At 31.1% G+C, this 21,836-nt stretch overlaps 1 protein-coding gene across 1 annotated transcript; it reads left to right on the top strand.

The window, feature by feature from the left end:
* The first annotated feature begins 1,347 nt into the window (after nt 1-1,347).
* LOC134699753 (perlucin-like) lies at nt 1,348-20,379 on the top strand. The gene is made up of 5 exons (XM_063561179.1): nt 1,348-1,858; nt 15,104-15,192; nt 15,746-15,833; nt 16,875-17,081; nt 19,165-20,379. The coding sequence occupies exons 1-5, from the start codon at nt 1,543-1,545 to the stop codon at nt 19,176-19,178; spliced, it is 714 nt and encodes a 237-aa protein (XP_063417249.1). The 5' UTR covers nt 1,348-1,542; the 3' UTR covers nt 19,179-20,379.
* Nucleotides 20,380-21,836: the final 1,457 nt, after the last annotated feature.

Below are 21,836 nucleotides of genomic sequence, written 5' to 3'. Positions count from 1 at the left end.
AATTAAAATACCCTGAATAATCCCCTAATGTTGTTTAATTTGATTTATTTTCATTTGGAATATATGTCAAATTTACTGATAAACAACATTTAGATTATTGCTGTTCGCAAAACTGCCAGTCAAATTTGCTTAAACAAAATAGGTGTCTTGTAGGCAGTTTTGAAATATGACCATGTGTCTCTTTTGGCTTCCAAAATTCATCTTTGGCGTATGTGTGGCTAAAAATAGGGGGGCTTTCGTTTAGATGTTAAGATCTATACTATGCATGTCTGTTTGAGATCCATTTTATAATAGAAATCATTGATGGGACCCATTATAAATACATTTGTTTTTATCATACCTGGAGTATTTAAAAAAATCTGTTAATCTTTGGGAATTATTCAATTTATTTTTATGTTAAAAAAATAAACTTCATAATTTTGATGAAGGAAGTCCATTTTGATTCAATTTTTTTTCATTAAAATGATGAATTTCTTTTTCATATATCAACATTTTTTTAAATTGTACTGGCAATGTCGGTCAACTGATAAGTCGTATGACTATATACAGGTAAAGCAGTAATTTCTTTTTGACAGTTGCATGTACCCTGGTTTGTGGAATACCTTAATTTGATGGGGATCATCATGTTCATGTGTAATACTTAATATATATTCCAACAGATGACATTACACAAATTATCATCTCTTAATAATATTTGTATAGTAAGACTATAATACATTTCCCTGGAAAAATTAGACTACCATCATACTTTGCTATTTATATAAACCAAATTCTAGTACAATAATTATTAACCATATTACCATGGAGTTTATAAAAGTAGAATGAAATATGTCTACAGTATGATTGGTTTTAATCATTTAGTACTTATTTATAAGATTTAGTAATACAAATTTGCAATTATTGTAAAACCCATTGTTTCATGTTATAATGTTGTTGGTATTGCTAGGTGTGACGTCTTTTAAGGCACGAGCATGACTTCTGCTACAGACCCATACTTTGATGTGTTGGTTTTAATGCCTTTTTTAATGTGCCCATTTGTCATGTTTGTTGTTTAAAACAATCGCTAATTTGTCTAAGCTTCGTCTTATTTCATTTGTCCAGCTAGGGTTTTTTTATATTCATAATTGCATTTGTTGTCAAAGAGGAGCGTCGAGGATTGTAGATGCAACATATAACTATCACATTGTACTTATTTTATTATTAGAGAGTTATTAATTTATTTAACTGTCATTGCAATCCTGCACAATTATAGCCAATGAAGAGATTGTTTCCATGGTACAGTATGCATGGAATATCACGATTGAACTGTTCTTGTTACATTAAACACCCACAGAATAGATAATGATATTCCGATCGATTCATTTTATTCACTTAGCCAAAACTCTAATTTGATAATTACTTATTAGATATTTCATGTGTACTGCACATGTGTTCGTAATTCATTAAAGTCTGTGCTTGGAAAATATTCATTTTGGAAATCATTTATCCCTACGAACATTGATATCATGATGTTCATTAGACGAATCTGACAATTCTTTCGCCATGCTTAATTTGCATACAAAGAATGTTGATGTTTCGATAGTATGTTTGTGTACTATATTCGCAATGGGTGTTGCACAGCTGAATGTGGTAAAACGTGACTATTTTACTACAAAAGAAAGAAAAATTCTTCCTAGCAGTACCACAATAATTCAGCAAAAATCACGATCACTGTCAGCGTGTGGATCTTTTTGTTCGATACATAAAGCATGCTGTGTTGCAAGCTATGATCAGAAAACAAAGCAATGCATCCTAGATAAATCCTGCTGCCCAGAAAGTGAGCAATCAGTAGATGCACTGATGTTGAAGATTAGATCAGGTAACTTTCATCCACCATTATTTCGATTTTAGAGTTTTATTCCCTGTTTTTCTGAAAGCGTGTTTTACAAATATACAAGTATTAATATAATTATATCCCTTAACCTATTTTAATTTACAAAAAAAGAAATGCGCAAACTTACCTGAAAAGTTGAATTCGGTAAACGAAAAAGTTTAGCGTTATTGGACAACCATGATCATGTTTTACAGCTACTGAACCACTCAAGTTTCCCTGTTTTTCCGTTCTCGCTCCGTTTTTCCTTCGTTCCGTTTGCGTGTTTCGTTCATTCCGTTTCCGTGTCATTCATTTCATTCATTTCGTTTGAGTTCATTCCGTGTTACATTCCGTGTTCCATTCCGTTTATACACGACATAGAATGATATCAAGCGTGTTGTTCGGTAAACGCGTGAAGCTAATCATTTCGTTTAAGAACGTTTACAGCGTGTGTGAACGATTATATCATTCTAAAGCGAAATATAATTTGGTTCGTTTCACAGTCAAATTTCGTATTTTATAATCACATCATCACATGTATTTTCTTCAACAACAAAACCGACGACCACCACAACGTCAACGACCATGATAGTTTATTCATTTTAAATGAAGCCATTTCTGTAACAATATGATTAATTAGTTAAACAATAAAAGCGATAAATATAGTATTTGTAATAAAAAAAAAATATTGATTAGAATCAGTTTACAGACTAAAAATCGACTGCACACAATCTCTTTGGAGCACTAGCTTTTGTAAAATATAATACTTATAACTTTTATAGTTTAATACTAAACAAAATAAAAGTTTACATGCCAAAGAATTGGTGTTCATTTCGATATCATGAACAATGTATGCTTCTGCTGAAATTAAAATGAATTGTCAAGGATGTATAATAAACTGTGGACACTTGTCTATGTCTACAGGTCTAATGTGTCGTATATATTTCTATTTTAACGTTAAGTTACACAGTATATCTTTATGGGATTGTTGCAAATATTTATGTCAATAGGTACAACGTAGCAATTTAATATTTGTCACTGGGTGTTCAGATAACACCGTTAAGGATGATGATTGATTTATATTTGATGTCCAGTGGCAAATATATATGTAAATCAACGCGAAAAAAGGTCGATGGGTTATAAATATGACTTCTACTTAGAAAGGTTCACAGGATAACAGTCCACAAAAAGTCATACCAGTCATTTTTTTATTAATAATTATGATCAAACCCATGATTCGTAACTGAATACAAAAAAAATTAACACGATCACAATGTATCAGTCGCCAATTAATCACACTGGTAACTCCTGACATAATAACGCAAACATATTACGAAAATTATATGAAAACACATATAAACTTATATACTTGCTTCCATATAGGTTCTTATACATTTTTCCGAGGTTTTCGTTAATAACGGAAGATATGTTTAACAAAATAAATGTTTTATATTCTAATTGCAAAATTATGTGTGTTATTTTTCTAATTATAAAAAACTAATCTCAAATGTATATCCATTGTTCAGTACATACTTTAGACTACAGTATACTTTTCTGATAAAGATTTCAGTAGTTTGAGCAAAAAAAATAACTTGATTTCTCTTTACTGTGTTTTTTGTCTCTCTCTCATGAACTTATCTAGCTCTTCCCATACGATTTATTATTGAAAATGTTTAGCACTATCCTCAAATGTATATGTCATGAAAACACAAAAGTATAAAGAACGTGAGAGAAAAAAAAATCTAAGAACGTGTCTAAAATGAGAATGGGATTATAATTAAAGATTGGCTCAGGTATGAATAGACCGTTTATTATAATAAAATGATGTGAAATTTGGTAAAACTTTTTGGATCACAGTATAGCCATTAAAAAAAACTTGTTGAGACATTGAAATATCTCGAGGGAAATATTATATATTTTACTTCCATATTGAGATTAAATGTATTCACTGGTTCCTTATTTTGGTAAAAAGGATGTTTTAAAATATATCTATCTTAAAGTGTATTATAAACATGGCTTATTGGATACGCCGAGTTTCAGCTATGGTTGTCTAACTAATTTACAAAAAACGAATGTACAAAATTGCAGTGTGGTAGTTTGTTTATTTTTCTTTCTATTTTAAATGAAGTAAATGCTATATAAAATGTATCTACGATTGCTTAAAAAATAGGGACAATATTTCAGTAAGTCTGTGTTTCGTTAAATTAAACAAGATAGATATTTTTTTGAATTCAGTTACTGTTATCGTACTGTTATAGGAAATTGTTTTTTTATTTACATATTATACATGTAAATATCATGCATATTATGAAACAAGTATATGCAGCATTGTGTTTGGGTTTAGTGGACTATTTAAAATAAAATATTTCTGTAAGGCTAAAATTACTTAATAACATGGCTATAACAACATTTTATTACAACAGTTGTGTAATAATTAAAGTGGTGACGCTTTCGAGGTTAGAATGCATTTTTGAATCAATCTAAATAACCAGCGGGCGAACTCTGCAGGACATCTTTAGATAAATTGACAGACATTTCACACTTAGTTGTTCAACAGATAATTGTTCTACCGCCAATCATCTTAAATTTCTTTTATCAAATGGATCTTTTATTTTTGTTATTTTTAGCAAATGAGACTGATAAAGATATATGAATATATACAGATTTTTTTTTTTTTTGGTGTTCAAGATGTACAGTAATATGATTCAGTATTTTAATTTCTTTTATTCAAAATGTTTTCGCTTTCAGCTAATCTGACAATAACAGTGTACTTATAACGTGATACCTGTTAAGAGAACGGTAAACGAATAAAAAGTCATGGAAAAAAGTCGCACAAAGTCCCTAAGAAATGAAGTCGCAGGAAAAAAGCCACAAGAATAGAAGTCACATGAAAAATAATCACCGGTTGCTTACAATGTGTAGTGGGTTTTGCTCACTGTTGAAAGCCGTTATATATATAAAATTGTTAATTTCTGTGTCATTTGGTGTCTTGTGGAGCTCTGAATCATCTCACTGGTAATCATACCACACCTTCTTTTTTTAATATATGCATGATCTGTGTTGTGTAAACAAAAGCATAAACCAGAACAAGTTGTCGATTTATTCACTGATTTTTGCTTTTTCAGTTACTGAACCTTTACTATTACCGTAATTTGACGCTTACAATTAATTTGAATACGCATAGCATACATGTAGATACATGTATGTAAGGGCTGTATAGCCAGTCAAGTCGTTAAAAAAACTTCAATCATCATCAATGGGTTTGGTTTTGTTTTGTTTTTTTTTTGGGGGGGGGGGGGGGGTTAAAATTATAGCTTATGATGATGTTTCTAAAAAAAATGATCTTTTACAAATTCCCATAAACCAGAAATTGGTTTTAAGCCCTAAATGTTGCCGATGAAAGATTTTAGAAAACCATGAATAATGCAGTGTAGATATTTCAGCTTTGTCTTTAAATTTTTAATAAAAAAAGTACCTACAAATAATGAATCAAAACTGTTTGAAACAAGGAACTGGTATAAAAAAGAGATTTTTCCTTTTTCTAATCAATTGTACTCATAACTTACAGCAATATGCAATTTTACAACAAATCATCTCAAATATTGCACTTTTGTGTCAGTAAGGACAAAAAGTCATATTTAGTGTAAAGTGCACAGTGTATTTAGAGTTTTGAATTTTCGTTTATTAATATATCATATATTAGGTCCGAGAACACAATTAATTCGTAGTGCATTTCTTTTAGAACATAAATGAAAATAAAAAAAATCCCACCTGCACTTTTACAGTGTGTTGTACTACTTTTGGGACAAATTATATCAAAATTATAGAAAACTTCATCGCCTCTAACTCAAAATATGGACAATTTTATGTTAAGGGCGTCTTGAAATCCTTTGACAGCTTCCGAAGTGCTCATTTTCAACCTTTTTCAGCTGGACCAAATCACTACTTTCCTTTAAAATTCTGGACCCAAATATTTTTACAGTGTAGTTTTATCCCCCTACTTGCAATTTGAGGCATTAAATTTGGAGAAATAAATTTGGAAGGGGTATTAAAATTAATGGCAAGTAACCCACTGTCAACACTAGGGACTATATTTGTGAACAACGAAAATCAAGGGACGACAATGGTGGTCTCGGACCATTATATAAGTAATATTAAGATTAAACAAGGAAAACAAAAATCGCAATGATAGCGTAGAAAAGAATATTCAATAAATATTTAACAAAATGCGTCGTCGCAAATTCGTGTAAAACCTTAGAAATAGTTGCATTTTATCGACTGGTCAATACTTAAAGTGTATTGAGGACGAGAAAACGAATAAAAAAGCTATATTTTGCACGAAACAACTACCCAACCAGTGGCGGATCCGAAGGGGGGGGGGGTTCCGGGGGTGTGAACCCCCTTTTTTTGGACGATCAATGCATTTGAAGGGGAGCACAAGTTATTCAATAAGATCCTAGTTTTGAATATTTCTATCTATAAAACTGATGTTTTAATAAAATGCGAGAGACATAATTTATGAAATATGAAACGAAATGTTAATTATCTTCATTGGAGTTGTTTACATAGCACGCAATAAATTAATTCCTGTCTCGCATGATATTTGGTCTATGGTCCATTTTATTTTCCACTGAACTATTCTAAACATTTAATTATAGTTTTGCCAAGTTCTTTTTCAATAATTTTGATAACCAAAATGCATATAAAGTGTTGTGTGCTAAAAAATCTTGATTTTAACCCAAAGTGCTTATATGACTATATCTTTTATTTCGAGTCTGTTTCACCATTAGAAAAAGAGGATAGATCGTTGATTATACTTGCTTGTCATGCAATTTGTCCCGAATATTAAAAACAAATCTGTTAATTGATCTTTGATAAAAGAAAACCGCCATTTGACAATTCTGAGAGCACCCTTTCCGCTTTATTATTGATAAATTATTATGACTTCGATTTCGTCGTCTTCATAGTACATACATGTATGTATATTTATTTGGTCGGGTTGTTGTTTCTTTGACACATTCCCCATTTCCATTCTCAATTTTATGTATATGTCTAAAATGAAAAACATCATCGACCCTTCCATCTAGCAGTAAAACCAAATGCCGCGAACAGAGATGTTAGTATGGATGAGCAGGCAGTATAGACATCCAAGTTTCGTTGAAAACGGACGCTAAAACCGACGACACGTGTAACATCGAGTAGGTACATTACTACATGCACTATGCGAGTTAACGGACCATTACAACAACACTTTGAATGATCGTATATATGTGGCCTGTTGTACTCTCAAAATGTATGCCCCTTTATAATATTTTTCCAATGTTCAGTAGCTGTCAAAATTCTTACCCTATTTTGATGAACACATTTTAGTATTGTAAGGTTTTGTTATTACCACTATTTCATCCGGAATTTAAGTGAAATATTTGCCACTGTACGTTAGGAAAACGTAACAAAGTAAGCTAAGAATCGATTCACAAAGCTATCATACATTATGTTTACTTGACAAAATAAAAAAAAATGATCATTTGTTTTTATTATAATTTGTTTTTCAAATCTTATTCAGTTGGGTTACGGGGGTTGGATACAACTATTTTTGACAATCAATGCTTTTGGATGGGGTCATATGATTGGAACTCTTCTTTATCCTGTGTTGGAACCCCAATTGTTTAAAATTGCTTGATCCGACCATGAATATTTTCTATTTTCATCATAGATACGTGTATGTATATGACCATGATTTGAATATCCTGGTTATTTCCAACTTAACATGACGTAAAATTGAGAATGGAAATGGGGAATGTGTCAAAGAGAAAACAACCCGACTAACAAGTTGAAAACAGCCGAAGGCCACCAATGGGTCTTCAAGACATCGTGAAAATCCCGCACCCGCAGTCGTGCTTCAGTTGGCCTCCAAAATAATGTGTACTAGTTCAGTGATAATGGACGTCAACTTAACTCCGAAATATATAAATGAGCTAAAATTAAAAAGCATACAAGACTAAGAAAGACCAGAGGCTCCTGGCTTGAGACAATCACAAAATACGGCGGGGCTAAACATGTTTTATATTAAAGGTATATATTAAAATTTCAAAGCTTATGACATGAAAAATAGCATACTAGTATAAATGCATTCTTTCTAGACAAGCTGTAAAGAGCCCCTTTATATATATATACATGCATTGACATTTTGGCCATTTTTAAGTTTGCTATAACAATTGTACACAATTATCAATTTTCTGATTTATTACAGTTTAAACTAAATAATGATATTGGTAAATTATCGATGATAAACGTGATTAAAGTGTAACATTATTCTGATTTTAGTTCGAACACCTAAACGTTCCCAATTTTGAAATAGATAGTGACTTGTTATTTCTCTCCCAAGGTTGGAAACTTCAAAGAGTGACGATGTGATAGACGGATGCTAAAAATCAACATGTACATTATATGGACGAGAAATAATAATAATATTCTGGAAATTGTTATCAGTTAGCGAGATTCCGATCAAAGCTTTGTATTTGCAGTCGACGAAGAACGCAAAAAGGCACAAATAAAGAGTGATGTTATTAATTTAAAAGTTCATAAAGTTTATTTTAAACATGATTATTTCGATTTCCAAGCCAATCGTCACTTACTTGCATATTACATAAAAACAAATATCTTATAAGAGTTTATTTTTTTTCATATTTGGTATTTATTTTACTGTCCAAGACAGTTCCAATATTTTAATAGTATATTTAGATATTCAAAGCAGTTTTATTTCTTTTTCAAACACTTTAAGAATGACTCCCTTCTCTTGTGTCTGGTTAATTTTCATTTTTTTTTTATAAACGTCTGTTTTGTAATTTCCGTTAGATAGATTTTCTAATAATATCGACCGTTTGATTGTTTTGATCCATATACATGTAAACCGTTCATACGCTAATATAAAAAATGGGAGATGTTTTCACTACAGTCATCGTACGACATGGTTTCCCTACGTGAAACGAAATAAGAAGATTTTTTATTTTATTTTTCGAAAAACCGTAATAGGCGTTAGTCTAATTACAAACACGAATACGGTCATTCATTTCTTTAATAAAGAAAACTATGCAAATCATTTGACGTTGAACACGAAAAAGATTGACGCACAAATGTTAATATAATAATTTCTATTTATTTTGACCAGGGAGAGCGACTGTCACTAAATTATGTTTCTGAGATACTCTTTAAATTTGTTCACGTCTTTTGCGATGTATATTTCAATAAATAATAATTATGAAGATCCCTAAGCAAAAATAAATAGAAAAAACTACGGGACAACTTTAACAATAGATGTGAATAATGAAATAAAGAATGTTCGCGTACATGTTTTTTTACAAGTAATATGCATTTTTTTAATAACTCGTATAACAAGCCAGCAAAAGAAGAGAAAGTATTTTAATATTTAGATTGATCTTGTTAGCCTTTCATAATTTAAATATTTGTTTATATTACTTGTCTTTTTAAACATTTATTTCAGACTTATTACTTTTATTTTAAATGCAATAACGAAATAATGTAATGAATAAAACTATTCATAAATAAATATAATGAGTAGTATAATATGCCGATTAATTTTAGTATATTTATTCGTTTCATTTGGAAATTTGAAAACTAGCATAATCGCCAAACAACCAATCAGGTGAGATAGTATCGTTTCTAAACGGAACATGTTTGTTTACACGTAATATACTGATCGTTTCGTTCGTTTCGTTCGTTCCGTTCACACACGACTGTGAGCGGAAAAACACGATTTGACTTCTATGAATGAAATGAGTGGAGAAACATGATTCTGACTGATTTAACTCGTTCGTTCTCATTCCATTCCATTCGCGTGTTCGTTCCGTTTTCGTTCCGTGTAAGAGGGAACGTTGAGTGGTTTAGTAGCTGTATAAGGTTACAAACTTGGCTATTGTTTCAAATTTGCAAATAAAATCTTTTAAAACAAAGGAATTATGATACATGTAACAGAATTATATTCACTAAACGTGTACAGTAGTTTTACGCGGCTTTATTCTAAAAAATCACAAAAATAGCTTGTTACAAATTACCTTCTACTAAAAACACTATAGATATTACAAGTTGAATAAAACATAGTTATGCAATCGGAGCATCGTCGTTGACTTGATTTGCAAGGAATTGTTATTGATACTTTTTGATTTTTTTAGGTCTTGGTTTTCCTTTTATGGAAGGGGTTGGGAGGGGGGTTCTAATTATTTGCTCATGTTAATGTCGTTTCTACATGCAACATGTGTAAAGATCTGATTATCCATCTTGTGTCTAAACGATAAAATAAAGGTGATAGCATTGGCATTTTCTATTTATTTATTCTAAAATTCGTTTTATTTACAATAATTTTGTTTGTTGTGCAATTATTAATTGTATATCAATAATGATTTATATCCTAGTAAAATTGTAACGTTCGACTGGTTTTATCATTCTAGACTTAGCTGAGTTATCCATCGACTATAAAGAATTTTGACGCCTATATTTTTTTCCTGTGTTTTCACTATTTGTCATTAATCAGAAATGACAGTTTTTGTCTTTTTTGTGTTTACGAAAGCACTCACGTTGGACCATAAATATTTGCAGAACGGATTTATATATATTTTTGTTAAATGTAATACCTGGAAACAGTAATTTGCTTGTCCTCAAAATGTGATTTCATTGTTATAAACGGTGAGGCTTGTTCAATAATTCATAAAGAAAAGAATGATAGTTAGTTCAGTGCTTCGTAGGGGGATTACATATTTTAAAATACACATATACAATCTTGTTTCAAAATTTGAAATGATTTCTTTTTTTGCCAGAATATCTACTACCAAGAATTAGGTATATGCAGGTCACTTGTTTGTCGGTTTAATATCGAAAATCAACTATGTATTCCTTTTTAAAGACACAAGTTTGTAAGCTATCCATATTAGTCGTGTCGTACAGAACGTTCTCTTTTTAATACAACTTTTCTTTTAATGTTAATCTAACTAGAAAAACAGCAAAAATAACCACATTTTGAGATTTCATCGGTGTTAATACATATGCGAAGGGTTTACTTAACCGAAATATTTTTACGTATTACACTTATCTATACTAGGATCATAAATATAATAACGTTTAACAAATTAGGTTTGTCAAATGTGCTAACTACTGCTATGAAATCATCAAAGCCCGTGTTTTTTATTTAAAATCAAATAGCTTCATTATTGCGCTCATGATTAATATGCATAATTTAGCCAATACTTACATATAACATATCCCAGCGAATTTGAAATTAAGGATACTACTGATACTAGAAGGACTGCTTCATACCTCAATATTGACGCAGATGGACAATCTATGATAAACGGGACGATTTCAACTTTCCAATTATCAATTTCCCGTTTCTCATCAGTAACATGCCCTCTGCCCCTTTGCATGGTGTTTACATAACAAATATCACAATTGATAGGTTATTCTCGTGCTTGTTCACACTATACGGACTATATATACAGGAGTGTGCTCCTTACACAGAAACTGCTCAAACAAAGTTATGAGGAGGACAGATTAATATTGACACTCCGTAAATTTTATGGACACCATCACGAATTGGTTAATCCATACGATGTGTCGTTGACCAAACTAGCTAAGGACATTTTTACCACATGCTTGTGGTTTGTCATTACGTCGTCTAATCTTTGAATTACCGAACGTGACTTATTCTCGATTGTGACTGTTTTACTGAGTGTGAATTCGCATTACTATAATACGTGTTACGGTTCTTATCTATCCCAAATTCATGTATTTAGTTTGATGTTATATTTGTAATTATCATCGGATTTTGTCAAATTTGTTGACGTCTTTTCTATTATATTCATGTGTTATGATCAAGAAAATTAATCATCGCCTTCATTTCTTAGATTTAATTTGTTCAATGTAATCTGTACGATGTTTTACGTTTAAAGTTAGATTCAAAACAAACCGGACATATATAGAATATAGTTAATTGCTATTAATAAGTATTGCAATGTGCATTGTGTTTAAATGTAATATCAGTATTTAGTTCAATTATAATCTTAAATCAATCCTAATTCTATCTTATTTTTTAGATATAGTTTTTTCAAATCCGACGTCTTTTTTGTGCCGTTTCAGAAATTCAAATGTGACGTACTTTTTGTGCCTTTTCACCACTTCGTATGTGACGTCATTTTTATGACTTTTTGCGTTGATGTCTGGACTAAGTCGGGTGTGTCTATTTTCTGTGTTGGTCTTTGTATTATGTATCCAGGTTTGGTTTTCTGTAATTAGTTAATACTTCAGTTTATCATGTATATCTTTAATATTCATTTGATAAAGTTTACTGTTTGCAATAGCATAAAATGTTCTAAATAATAAGGATGCTTTTATCCCAAGCAGAAAATCCTGGCCGTGTTTGGCACATTTTTTTTTAACTTTTGATCATCAGTGCTGTACAACTTTGTACTTTTTTTTACTTTCGAACTTTTATATCTGGGCGTCACTGGTAAGTCTTGTGTGGACGAGGCACGTTTTTTGGCGTATTGAATTTTAAAGCCTTTTGTTATCTATTATTCATGTGTTTCTTTTGTCTCATACGTTCTCCTATTTATTTGTATTGTAGTCCTGTAATATTATGTTGATATTTTAATGTTATATTTAACATTGCCATTAAAGTGCGAGGTTTGACATGCCATAAAACCAGGTTTAACCCACCATTTTTTTTCTTTAAAAATGTCATGAACCAAGTCAGGAAACTGGCCATTGTTATATTATAGTTCGTTTCTGTGTGTGTAACATTTTAACGTTGTGGTCCCGTTGTGTCGTTTGTTTTCTCTTATATTTGAGTGTGAATTCGCATTACTATAAGACGTGTTACGGTACTTTTCTATCCCAAATTCATGTATTTGGTTTTGATGTTATATTTGTTATTATCATCGGCTTTTGTCTAATTCTTAGTCCGTTTCTGTGTGTGTTACATTTTAATGTTGTGTCGTTGTTCTCCTCTAATATTTAATGCGTTTCCCTCAGTTTAAGTTTGTTACCCCGATTTTGTTTTTTGTCCATAGATTTACGAGTTTTGAACAGCGGTATACTGCTGTTGCCTTTATTTATCTGTCAGATGGGATCTTTTTTAAAACTGTATTTATTCTTCTGTGCAACATATTGTTGCTATGAACTGTTGACATGGTAACGTTATGTTATGAAATACAATCGATGCACTACAGATCATACTAACAAACTGGTACCTGAATATTTATAACCGTGAAAAACATCCCTCTGTTCAGTTTAAACACCTACATATTGTATCGGGCAAATGGTCTGATATAATTAAAAACCGAGAAACGGGAAAGATTTATGAACCACAACAACAAACGACAACTATTGAACATCAAGGCCAAGACCTAGCACAGGTGCAAACAAACGCAGCTTGCCAAGACGTTTCATAAACAAAAGTAAAATCACAAAATCACTGATCTCCGAGAAAAAATAAAAACGGAAAGTACCTTATCTTAAATGGGAAAAATCAAAAACTTAAACACATCAAACGATAACAACTGTCATATTCCTGACTTGGTACAGGCATTTTCTTATGTCGAAAAAGGCGGATAGAACCTGGTTTTATAGCTAGCTAAACCTCTAACTTGTATTACAGTCGCATCAAATTTCTTGATATTGACAACGATGCGTGAACAAAACAAGCATACATAATTGGTAAAATGTCAAAAATACAGCAGTAAACATTGTGACATAATCTTAATCACTAAAAAAAAAAAAAAAAAGCAATATATGTTGCAAAGAAGCTCAAAATGCCACATAAACCAAGCATTTTAGCAAACATTTGAGACAATTTTACAAAAAATTACCATTATACAATAACACATTTACAGGATATATAAGTACAGAGTCACGTCATATATGTAACAAAGAAACATAAAAAGGCAAATATACAAAGCACATAGCAAAAATGAAAGACAAGAATACGATATTATCATTAACAATAATAACAGAACGAACAAATACCACAAGTATCTTAATCACAACCAAAACAAACAGATATTTAACAAAGAAGCACAAAAAAGACACACATAACATTTAGCAACCTCATTTATTGCTCCCTTATTTCTAAATTATATTTAAGTATGTCAGATCCAAGCTCCTTTATTTTTGAATTTTATAGTATGTCATATCCACCCATAAACGATAAAAATATCTTAAGAACTAGCCATATCAACATTGAATCTAACGTAGACTCGCACGTTTGACGTCAGAATCTAAACGTCACACAAGTAGCGATATAAACTGATATAGTCTGTTATTCTTTAGGCACCAACCCTGACCTTCACCTGAAACAATATCACAACACATAACTCTGAAAACTAAACTACTATTAAGTCAAATAAGCAATATTTTTTCTATGTAATTAAATGCTTATTTTATGCATTTCAACTTTTCTTGGCCTTTAAAAAAAAAAAAACAATGCAAGCGTCACTGATTAGTCCATTGTAAACAAAACTCGTGTGTGGCGCCAATAAACAATGTCAATCCTGGTATCGATGATGAATTAATAAATAGCATCGTGTGTATTGTTTATATATAATATGAGAAAATCTACACTGCAAAATTAGACTTTTATATCAACATAACGACACGAGGTATGATAACCAATTCGACAACTATCCACCGAAGTTCCCATACAGTGAACGTAAGTAATTATAGTCAATTGGACGGCCTCTCGACAAATAGAAAATCTATAACGTATAGTCAATCGTACGGCCTCTCAACAAACAGGAAACCTATACCGTATAGTCAACTATCTAAAGCCTCGACATACAAAATATGATTCAATCCAAAAAAGAAACTACCGGCCGAAATGATTTTAAACTATGTACCAAAAACGACAACCACTGACTTTAGACTCCTGACGTGAAACAGGCACATTATGAATGTATTTATAATTCTTATTTCGTTTAATTCTCAATCATAAGCACCAGTCTTCTGTCTTAAACACTTTACATTGTAGAATTTCCGTTAAATGTATAATAGAAACAAAGTGTGTGATTACTAAAAAAAAAACGAATTTCGTTTATGAATTAAAACGATTTAAGATTCAAATCATACATTTGTCACTGAATCATATTCTCGATATTCATTCAAAAACCATAAAGAATTGTTTTTATTCACGTTATGTCATATATATATATCTTTCTAAAAGCTAATTATTTAATAATTAAATTTCAGATTCACTTGCATGCCCAAACGGATGGTTAAAAAACGGAACCACATGCTACTACTTCAGCGATGAACTTAACACTTGGACAGATGCTAAGGTTGGTAATTCGAAATTTATTTCATATTATTGTACATTGATTGCATTACTTTGACATTTAGTTATACTCTATCTGGGTAAATAGACAAGCTATTTTAGCACTTTCTTTATTAGATTTGATTATCAAAATTATTGAAAATTTTTGGTATATTATCTGAAGCTTATTCTTGCTAAAGGTTTAAAACTAAAAAGATGTCGTACTATTGCCAATGATACAACTTTCTACAAAACACTAACTGACACAGAAATACAAACTATTGGTCACTGTACGGCCTTTAACAATGAACAAAACATTTGCCGCATAATAAGCAATAAAAGGTCCGATATAAAGTATGTGATACAATTTGAACCAAAAAATAAAACTGCCTGTATATAATTTTATGTAGTGCCAATGTGTTCTAGCGGTCTAGCGCGTCGGAATTGATCAAGTTGATTTGGTGCCATGACCTCTCGATGTGTTCGAATCCAGATCAGGGAAAAACAAAACATTTGCTTCCATACAGATCTAACATTGTTGGGCTGTTATTTAGACAACGTATATGTATATATTACAGATTGCCTGCGAAGCTGAGGAAGGAATGCTTGTAGAAGTAGATTCAAAATGTGAAAACGAGTTTGTTAAGATGTCAGCAAGCGAGTCACGTATGTATATTCAATGCATTAAGATGCAAGAAAGTGAGCCAGCTTTAAAAAAGGGACGAACTATACCATAGGAAGAGTCAAACTCATAAATAGAAAATAAACTGACATAGCAATGGCTAGAAATAAAAAGACAAACAGACAAATAATAGTACAAAATGATGTAGATCTAAGCAACAATAGGTATCCGTACAAACGAAGAGCGAAACCAATACAGCATTAAGACTACAAGAATTCATGAAATGTTATTGCATATAATCGAGAATCCAACGGCCGCATGTTTGAACAACAACAAATATGATATACAGCAACAGGCGACAGTCACTGATTTACATGCTCCTTATTCTTTAGCCATTTTGAAATCATGTTATGCCAGCACGTTTTATTCAAATAAAGGTAACAGTAGTATTCCGCTTTTCAAAAGTCATAAATCAAAATTAAGTTTCATACGATAATTCTACCTACCAGTTAAATATATATGTTTAGTAGTCTTGTAAAATAGAACAGTTTTGTGTAACTGGTTACTTGGATCATCGTTAAACTGATAAACCGTTTAACACGTTGTTTAAGTTGATTTTTGTAGACCTTATCTATAGTACCCTACGTCTTTTTAATACGATAGATTTGGCATTATAAGGCATTGTAAGGCTTGTCTGTGAGAATTCTGGCGATGTTTGTAATAATAACTGCCAATTAAGAAGATAAACAAATTTCTTGATCTCGTCAAATTGAAAAAATGTCGGAAACCGACAGAACAGATTTAAGGGAAATATATGTTTCAGTGTTTGGCCTATGCCCTTATGTCAAACAATACGAAATTTAGCTCATGTACGATTACTTCACGTCAAAGTTCGGATGTCTTTACTTTACTTTGATAGTTTGAAGATACACGAATGACGTTTTGATAATTTCTTACGTCAAAACATAGAAAGTTAACATGAGAGTAACTTGCTTAAAAAAAACTGACTTGAGGCTAGCATAGATTCGAGGATAATATGTATAAAGGGGAAAAGTATTTTAATACTGTGTTGATATAATTTATAGAGTACTGGTTAGGTGGAACCGACGAACAAGAAGAAGGTGTTTGGATATGGTCACACAGTCAGAACCTTATCACCTTTACTGATTGGAAAAAGGGACAACCAAACAATCTTAGAGGCAACGAACATTGTCTTTCATTGAGGGAGGTCTCCGGGTATGCATGGAATGATGACCGATGTCACACTTTAAGGCCGTTTATCTGTGAAAAAGGTAAGTTACTTTTTTTTCTTTACAAATGTTTATTAAATACATGTAGCAAAAGAACGATCGTATGTTATGATTTAATATTCCAATATAATTCGAAAGTTTTACATTCATTTTAATTTATAACATTTGCAATTATCAAAGGTACCAGCATTATAATTTAGTACACCAGGCGCGCATTTGTTCTACATAAGACTCATCAGTGACGCTCATATCAAAATATTTATAAAGCTAAACAAGTACAAACTTAAAGAGCATTGAGGATCCAAAATTTGTATTTTACCCCCAAATTAAACTAACAAAATACAAAGTTCGGTATTTCTTTGGGTACATTAGACACAAAAGTTTTGTTTAGCTATATATTAAGACAGATAAGTTAAGATGACCACAAATAAAACTTTCTGATTCCTTTAAAACTTTGTGTTTCATCTGTCATTCAATACATACATACATTCTATTGTTAAAATCGTTTTTCTTTTTGTTATTTTCTCTCACTTTGCACATGGTTTTATATTTTTTTTGTCGTTTTTTTACGACCATTGACGTTTTAAATGATGTGTTCCTTGACAAAAAATATGCTTGCAGTTACCTAAAATAATACTTATGGAATTAACTATAGTTCGATAAACCAACATCAAACACAGATTGTTGTTATTGCTACAACAGATATATTAGTTAAGAAATCTGACAAAAACAGCAATAGATGAATTGTTATATTTTTCTTTATGAATATCATACAATCATGTTTTTGATGTATTACACGTTAACCCATGTAATATGTCTATGAATAATCACTTAAGGCGAGATAAACGAACTTACACGCCTCTCGTTGAATTTTGGAAAACAAAACTATGCGTCGTAAGTTACACGAGTTGCCCACCTACTCCAAGAACGCGAAATACGTAGTATTTCTATGAGTTATCACTTAAGTTGCTCTTTACATTTGCCATTAAAGAAATATTGTTATCGACCCTAGTCGTCGTCTATAATGTTATAACGTTATCACATATCTATAGTTAGAAAAAAAGATGTCGATATTAAATTTTAAATGATTCCTATATATGATTAATAAGAATTGATTTTACATGTGTGCTCCTCTATTCTTAATAACTATAGGTTACGACTATTTCTTTTACCAAATGTGTTCACTATTATTACTGCATGTTTAAGAAAAACAAAAACATCTATTATCATTTTGTTTTAAAACTCAAATCAAACATTTATGATTTTTTTCCATTTCGGTTTACTTCAAAACTCTGCTCTCACTTCAATTACAAATGAATATTAGCAAGCTATTCAATGCAATCTTGATGACAAGAATTTTATAAATAGTAACCCTAAATTAATCTACTTATTTTATACAAAATTAATTGTTTTCAAAATTAAGATGATTAAGGTCTGGCAGTCTCTATTGTTAACAAATGATTGACATTCATGTCAGACGTTTTAAGCTAACTAGTTTAATTAATTTAAGGTTACTTTTGTCTCCGCTTGTCTCCGTATATTGTTTCTTACTTTGATTCTCGATTTTGTTATTGGCACATTTTTGTAGTGTTTTTGTCTCAATATTTCAAACTTAAAATAAAAACTTCAGAATCCAATGTATGTTTATAGCGCATGCACAGGTTGAGAAAAAAAGGTAGCCAAAGGGAATTTATCCCGTTTGAATATCTGAAGATCTTTATATAGTTGTATTTATTACATTACTTGCAGTGTATAACCATGGTTTCCCAGTTGAATACAAACAGAAAATATCACATGTGAAATAAACTCCGTTATTTCACTCATCTGACGTCATTCAACAATAGGTGTTGTCAAGACGTCATCGATGACGTTGCATCAACGCATCTTTGAATGTGTAGAAAAACATATAGTTCCTTACATCTTCTACTTTAATTCCACTAAAAATTCCATTGCCAATGTAATGAAAAGAATAACTAATTGTCTGTATTTGAATTCTTTGCATTCATTTGGATTAGTTATTCTATGGGTAATTTTTAGAATGATGTTATCTGTTTTCTGGTGGGTTTGTTGTCTCTTTCACACGTTCCCTATTTTAGTTCTCAATTATACATGTTTCTCCTTACAGATTTATTGAATTGAGTTGAAAAGAAGAAAAGATTTGGAAGACAAAGATCGCCGAGTGCAAGAAAGCATGTGCTTCAACAATTTGTCCAATACATTAAAGTGTAATGTGTCTTACAGAGAGTTGTATATTTTCATGCAAGCTTCTTATGTTGTGTTGTGTTTGCTTCTTTAGAGTCTTGTTGTATTATATATTCAATGATAACAAAACAACTCAGTATAACTGTTGGTGTATAGAAAACAGTTTACATAGATCGGCTCATAATTTAATGATTGATTTGTTTTTCTTCCTAACATCTGTTTATTCCCTTATTGAACATCTTAATTATATTAATTTTTAACTATTACATTACAGATTTAACCTGTCAATTGATTTGCTATCAACTGATTTGGACTTTCGATTTAAGAAATTAATGGTAATGATTGTTCGCGTGATAAATGATAGCTGATCTGACAACAAATTTGTGATTGGACTATAGGAAAAGTATTTTGTGGTATTTAGGGATTTCAATAAGTTGAATATGAAAAATGAATTTGCTGGATTGCCGTGTTTAGATGATAATATTTTTTTGTTAAAATCAACGTTGCTCCGCTAATGCTTTCTTCGTTCATACATTATATAGGTTTTCATTTTGCCAATCACAGTGAAGGTGGTTCTGGTGTCTTCCTCTATCTTTGATTTTGAAGAAGCAGATAACTTTGGTATAGATATTTGATCAAATGTGCAAATTTTAGGGGTTGAATGTAATCTATGTAACAAACTTTTGATAGTTATATGAAAATTGTGTATTCTATCATAATTACAGCTGTATTTTCTCTAAAACACCTTGTTTGTGTTTGATTAGATTTTTTTCGACTTTGCCTTATAAGGGGAGATAACTCAGATAATGTAATTTTTGTAATAGAAAGTGTTATGAATTTACCTATTTCTAAACGTAGCAAGAAAACAAGTTCGGTGACCCCATTTTTTTCTTTTTCTTATCTGAAAGCATGTTATAAGAGCAATCTTCTCACATTTTATCTTAATGTCCTGATAGTACGTTTTCTTTTTATCACACAAATTTCGATTTTTCCACGCATTATCTATTCAAAATCTGACAATTTTGCACAATTTGTAGCGTGAAAAAAAGTCCGGTGACCCATATTTTTATATATATTTTTGGAAAAAGCATCATAAAAACTTCATTTTGACAAGTTATCAAAAACTTCTATCAATTCTAATTAAAAAAAACTATAAAATTGAATGCTGTATTAGAAACTAAATGTAATATCTTTCAATTGATAATTCAAATTGCAAACATATTTTTATCAAAACAGATATTTTCAAACCTCTGCGTGTTTGTTAAAGGAGGTATCTTCACCATGTGTTTACTTAAACGACTTGTTAATAAAAAAAAGCAGACCTGCTAGATTTAAAAATAAAGAGGAAGATCTAGTATTGATTGTTATAAAACAACTTTTCACGAGTGACCAAATGACTCAGAAATTAAAAATTTTAGGTCACCGTCCGGCATTCTAAAGCGACTAAAGCCCATACCACATAGTCAAAGCTCCCTATATAATTGTTATTAAACATAAACATACATATATCTTAATGTAAATACATATTTTTGTCTAGTTGGTTTCAGATGATGATGCACACTTTTATTTTGAAAGTTCGATAAAATGCAAAAAACGCTTTTCTAAACGATTGGGGTTTTTTTTCGTTCGTAAGAACATCATGTCTAACAAATGCAAAAATAATAAACTCATTTAACCCAAAACCATTTTTAAAAGACCAAGGATAGTTTCGCTTTCCATATTCAAATTAAATCATACGAATAAAATATTCATTAAAATGTTGTTCATTGTTGTTGTTTTATTAATAAGTTGATATTGATTTTTAAAAAAAAAAAATTAATAAAAAGGAATGTTGAGAAACCTGAAGGTTCGCAGGGTTAACACAGCCCGTTTTGTAAGGATGTCTTTAAAAGAGGGACAAAAGATATCAAAGGGACAGTCAAACTTATGAATCGAATCTCACAACGCCTGGCTAAAAATGAAAGAAGACAAAAAGACAAATAATAGAACACACACACTAATAAGCAACACGAACCCCACTAAAAAATAAGGGTGATAGCAGGTACTTCGGAAGGATAAGCATATCCTGCTTCACACTTGGCACCCGTCGTATTGCTTAATATGTGATAACAAATCCCGTAAATAGTGTATTTAGGTAGGTCATATTTATGAAAGGGACGGGGATTGTAGTTACGACGTAAGGAACATATCCGCTATCATTTGTGAACCGGTTATTCCATTTTGGTCAACCAACTCGTGATGGCGTCCGTAAAATTTATGAAAGGATGATTTCAACTTCACCATTTTTAACTCTTGGCTGAATATCTGCCTTGTGACCAGCAACCCTCTATGTCAATATGTTAAGTATCAATCTGATCACTGAAGTTGTATTTACTTCTAAACTACAAACAAAAAACACATATAAAGGTAAACACATAACAAAACCACTTGCCTCATTTTCCTTGTATAAACGATTTCTAAAAAAAGATGAATAGTATTCAAAGAATTGCTGTGCCATGTGTATGTTTGTTCACTCTATATTATGCATAATTATTATTATACATTGTACGAAATTTTGGATCGCACAAAACATGTTTAAACCCAACTTAGTTGTGT

Source organism: Mytilus trossulus, unplaced genomic scaffold (genome assembly GCF_036588685.1).
Source record: "Mytilus trossulus isolate FHL-02 unplaced genomic scaffold, PNRI_Mtr1.1.1.hap1 h1tg000085l___fragment_1__unscaffolded, whole genome shotgun sequence".
Classification (NCBI taxonomy): Eukaryota; Metazoa; Mollusca; class Bivalvia; order Mytilida; family Mytilidae; genus Mytilus; species Mytilus trossulus.
This window is presented reverse-complemented; position numbering and strand designations above follow the sequence as displayed.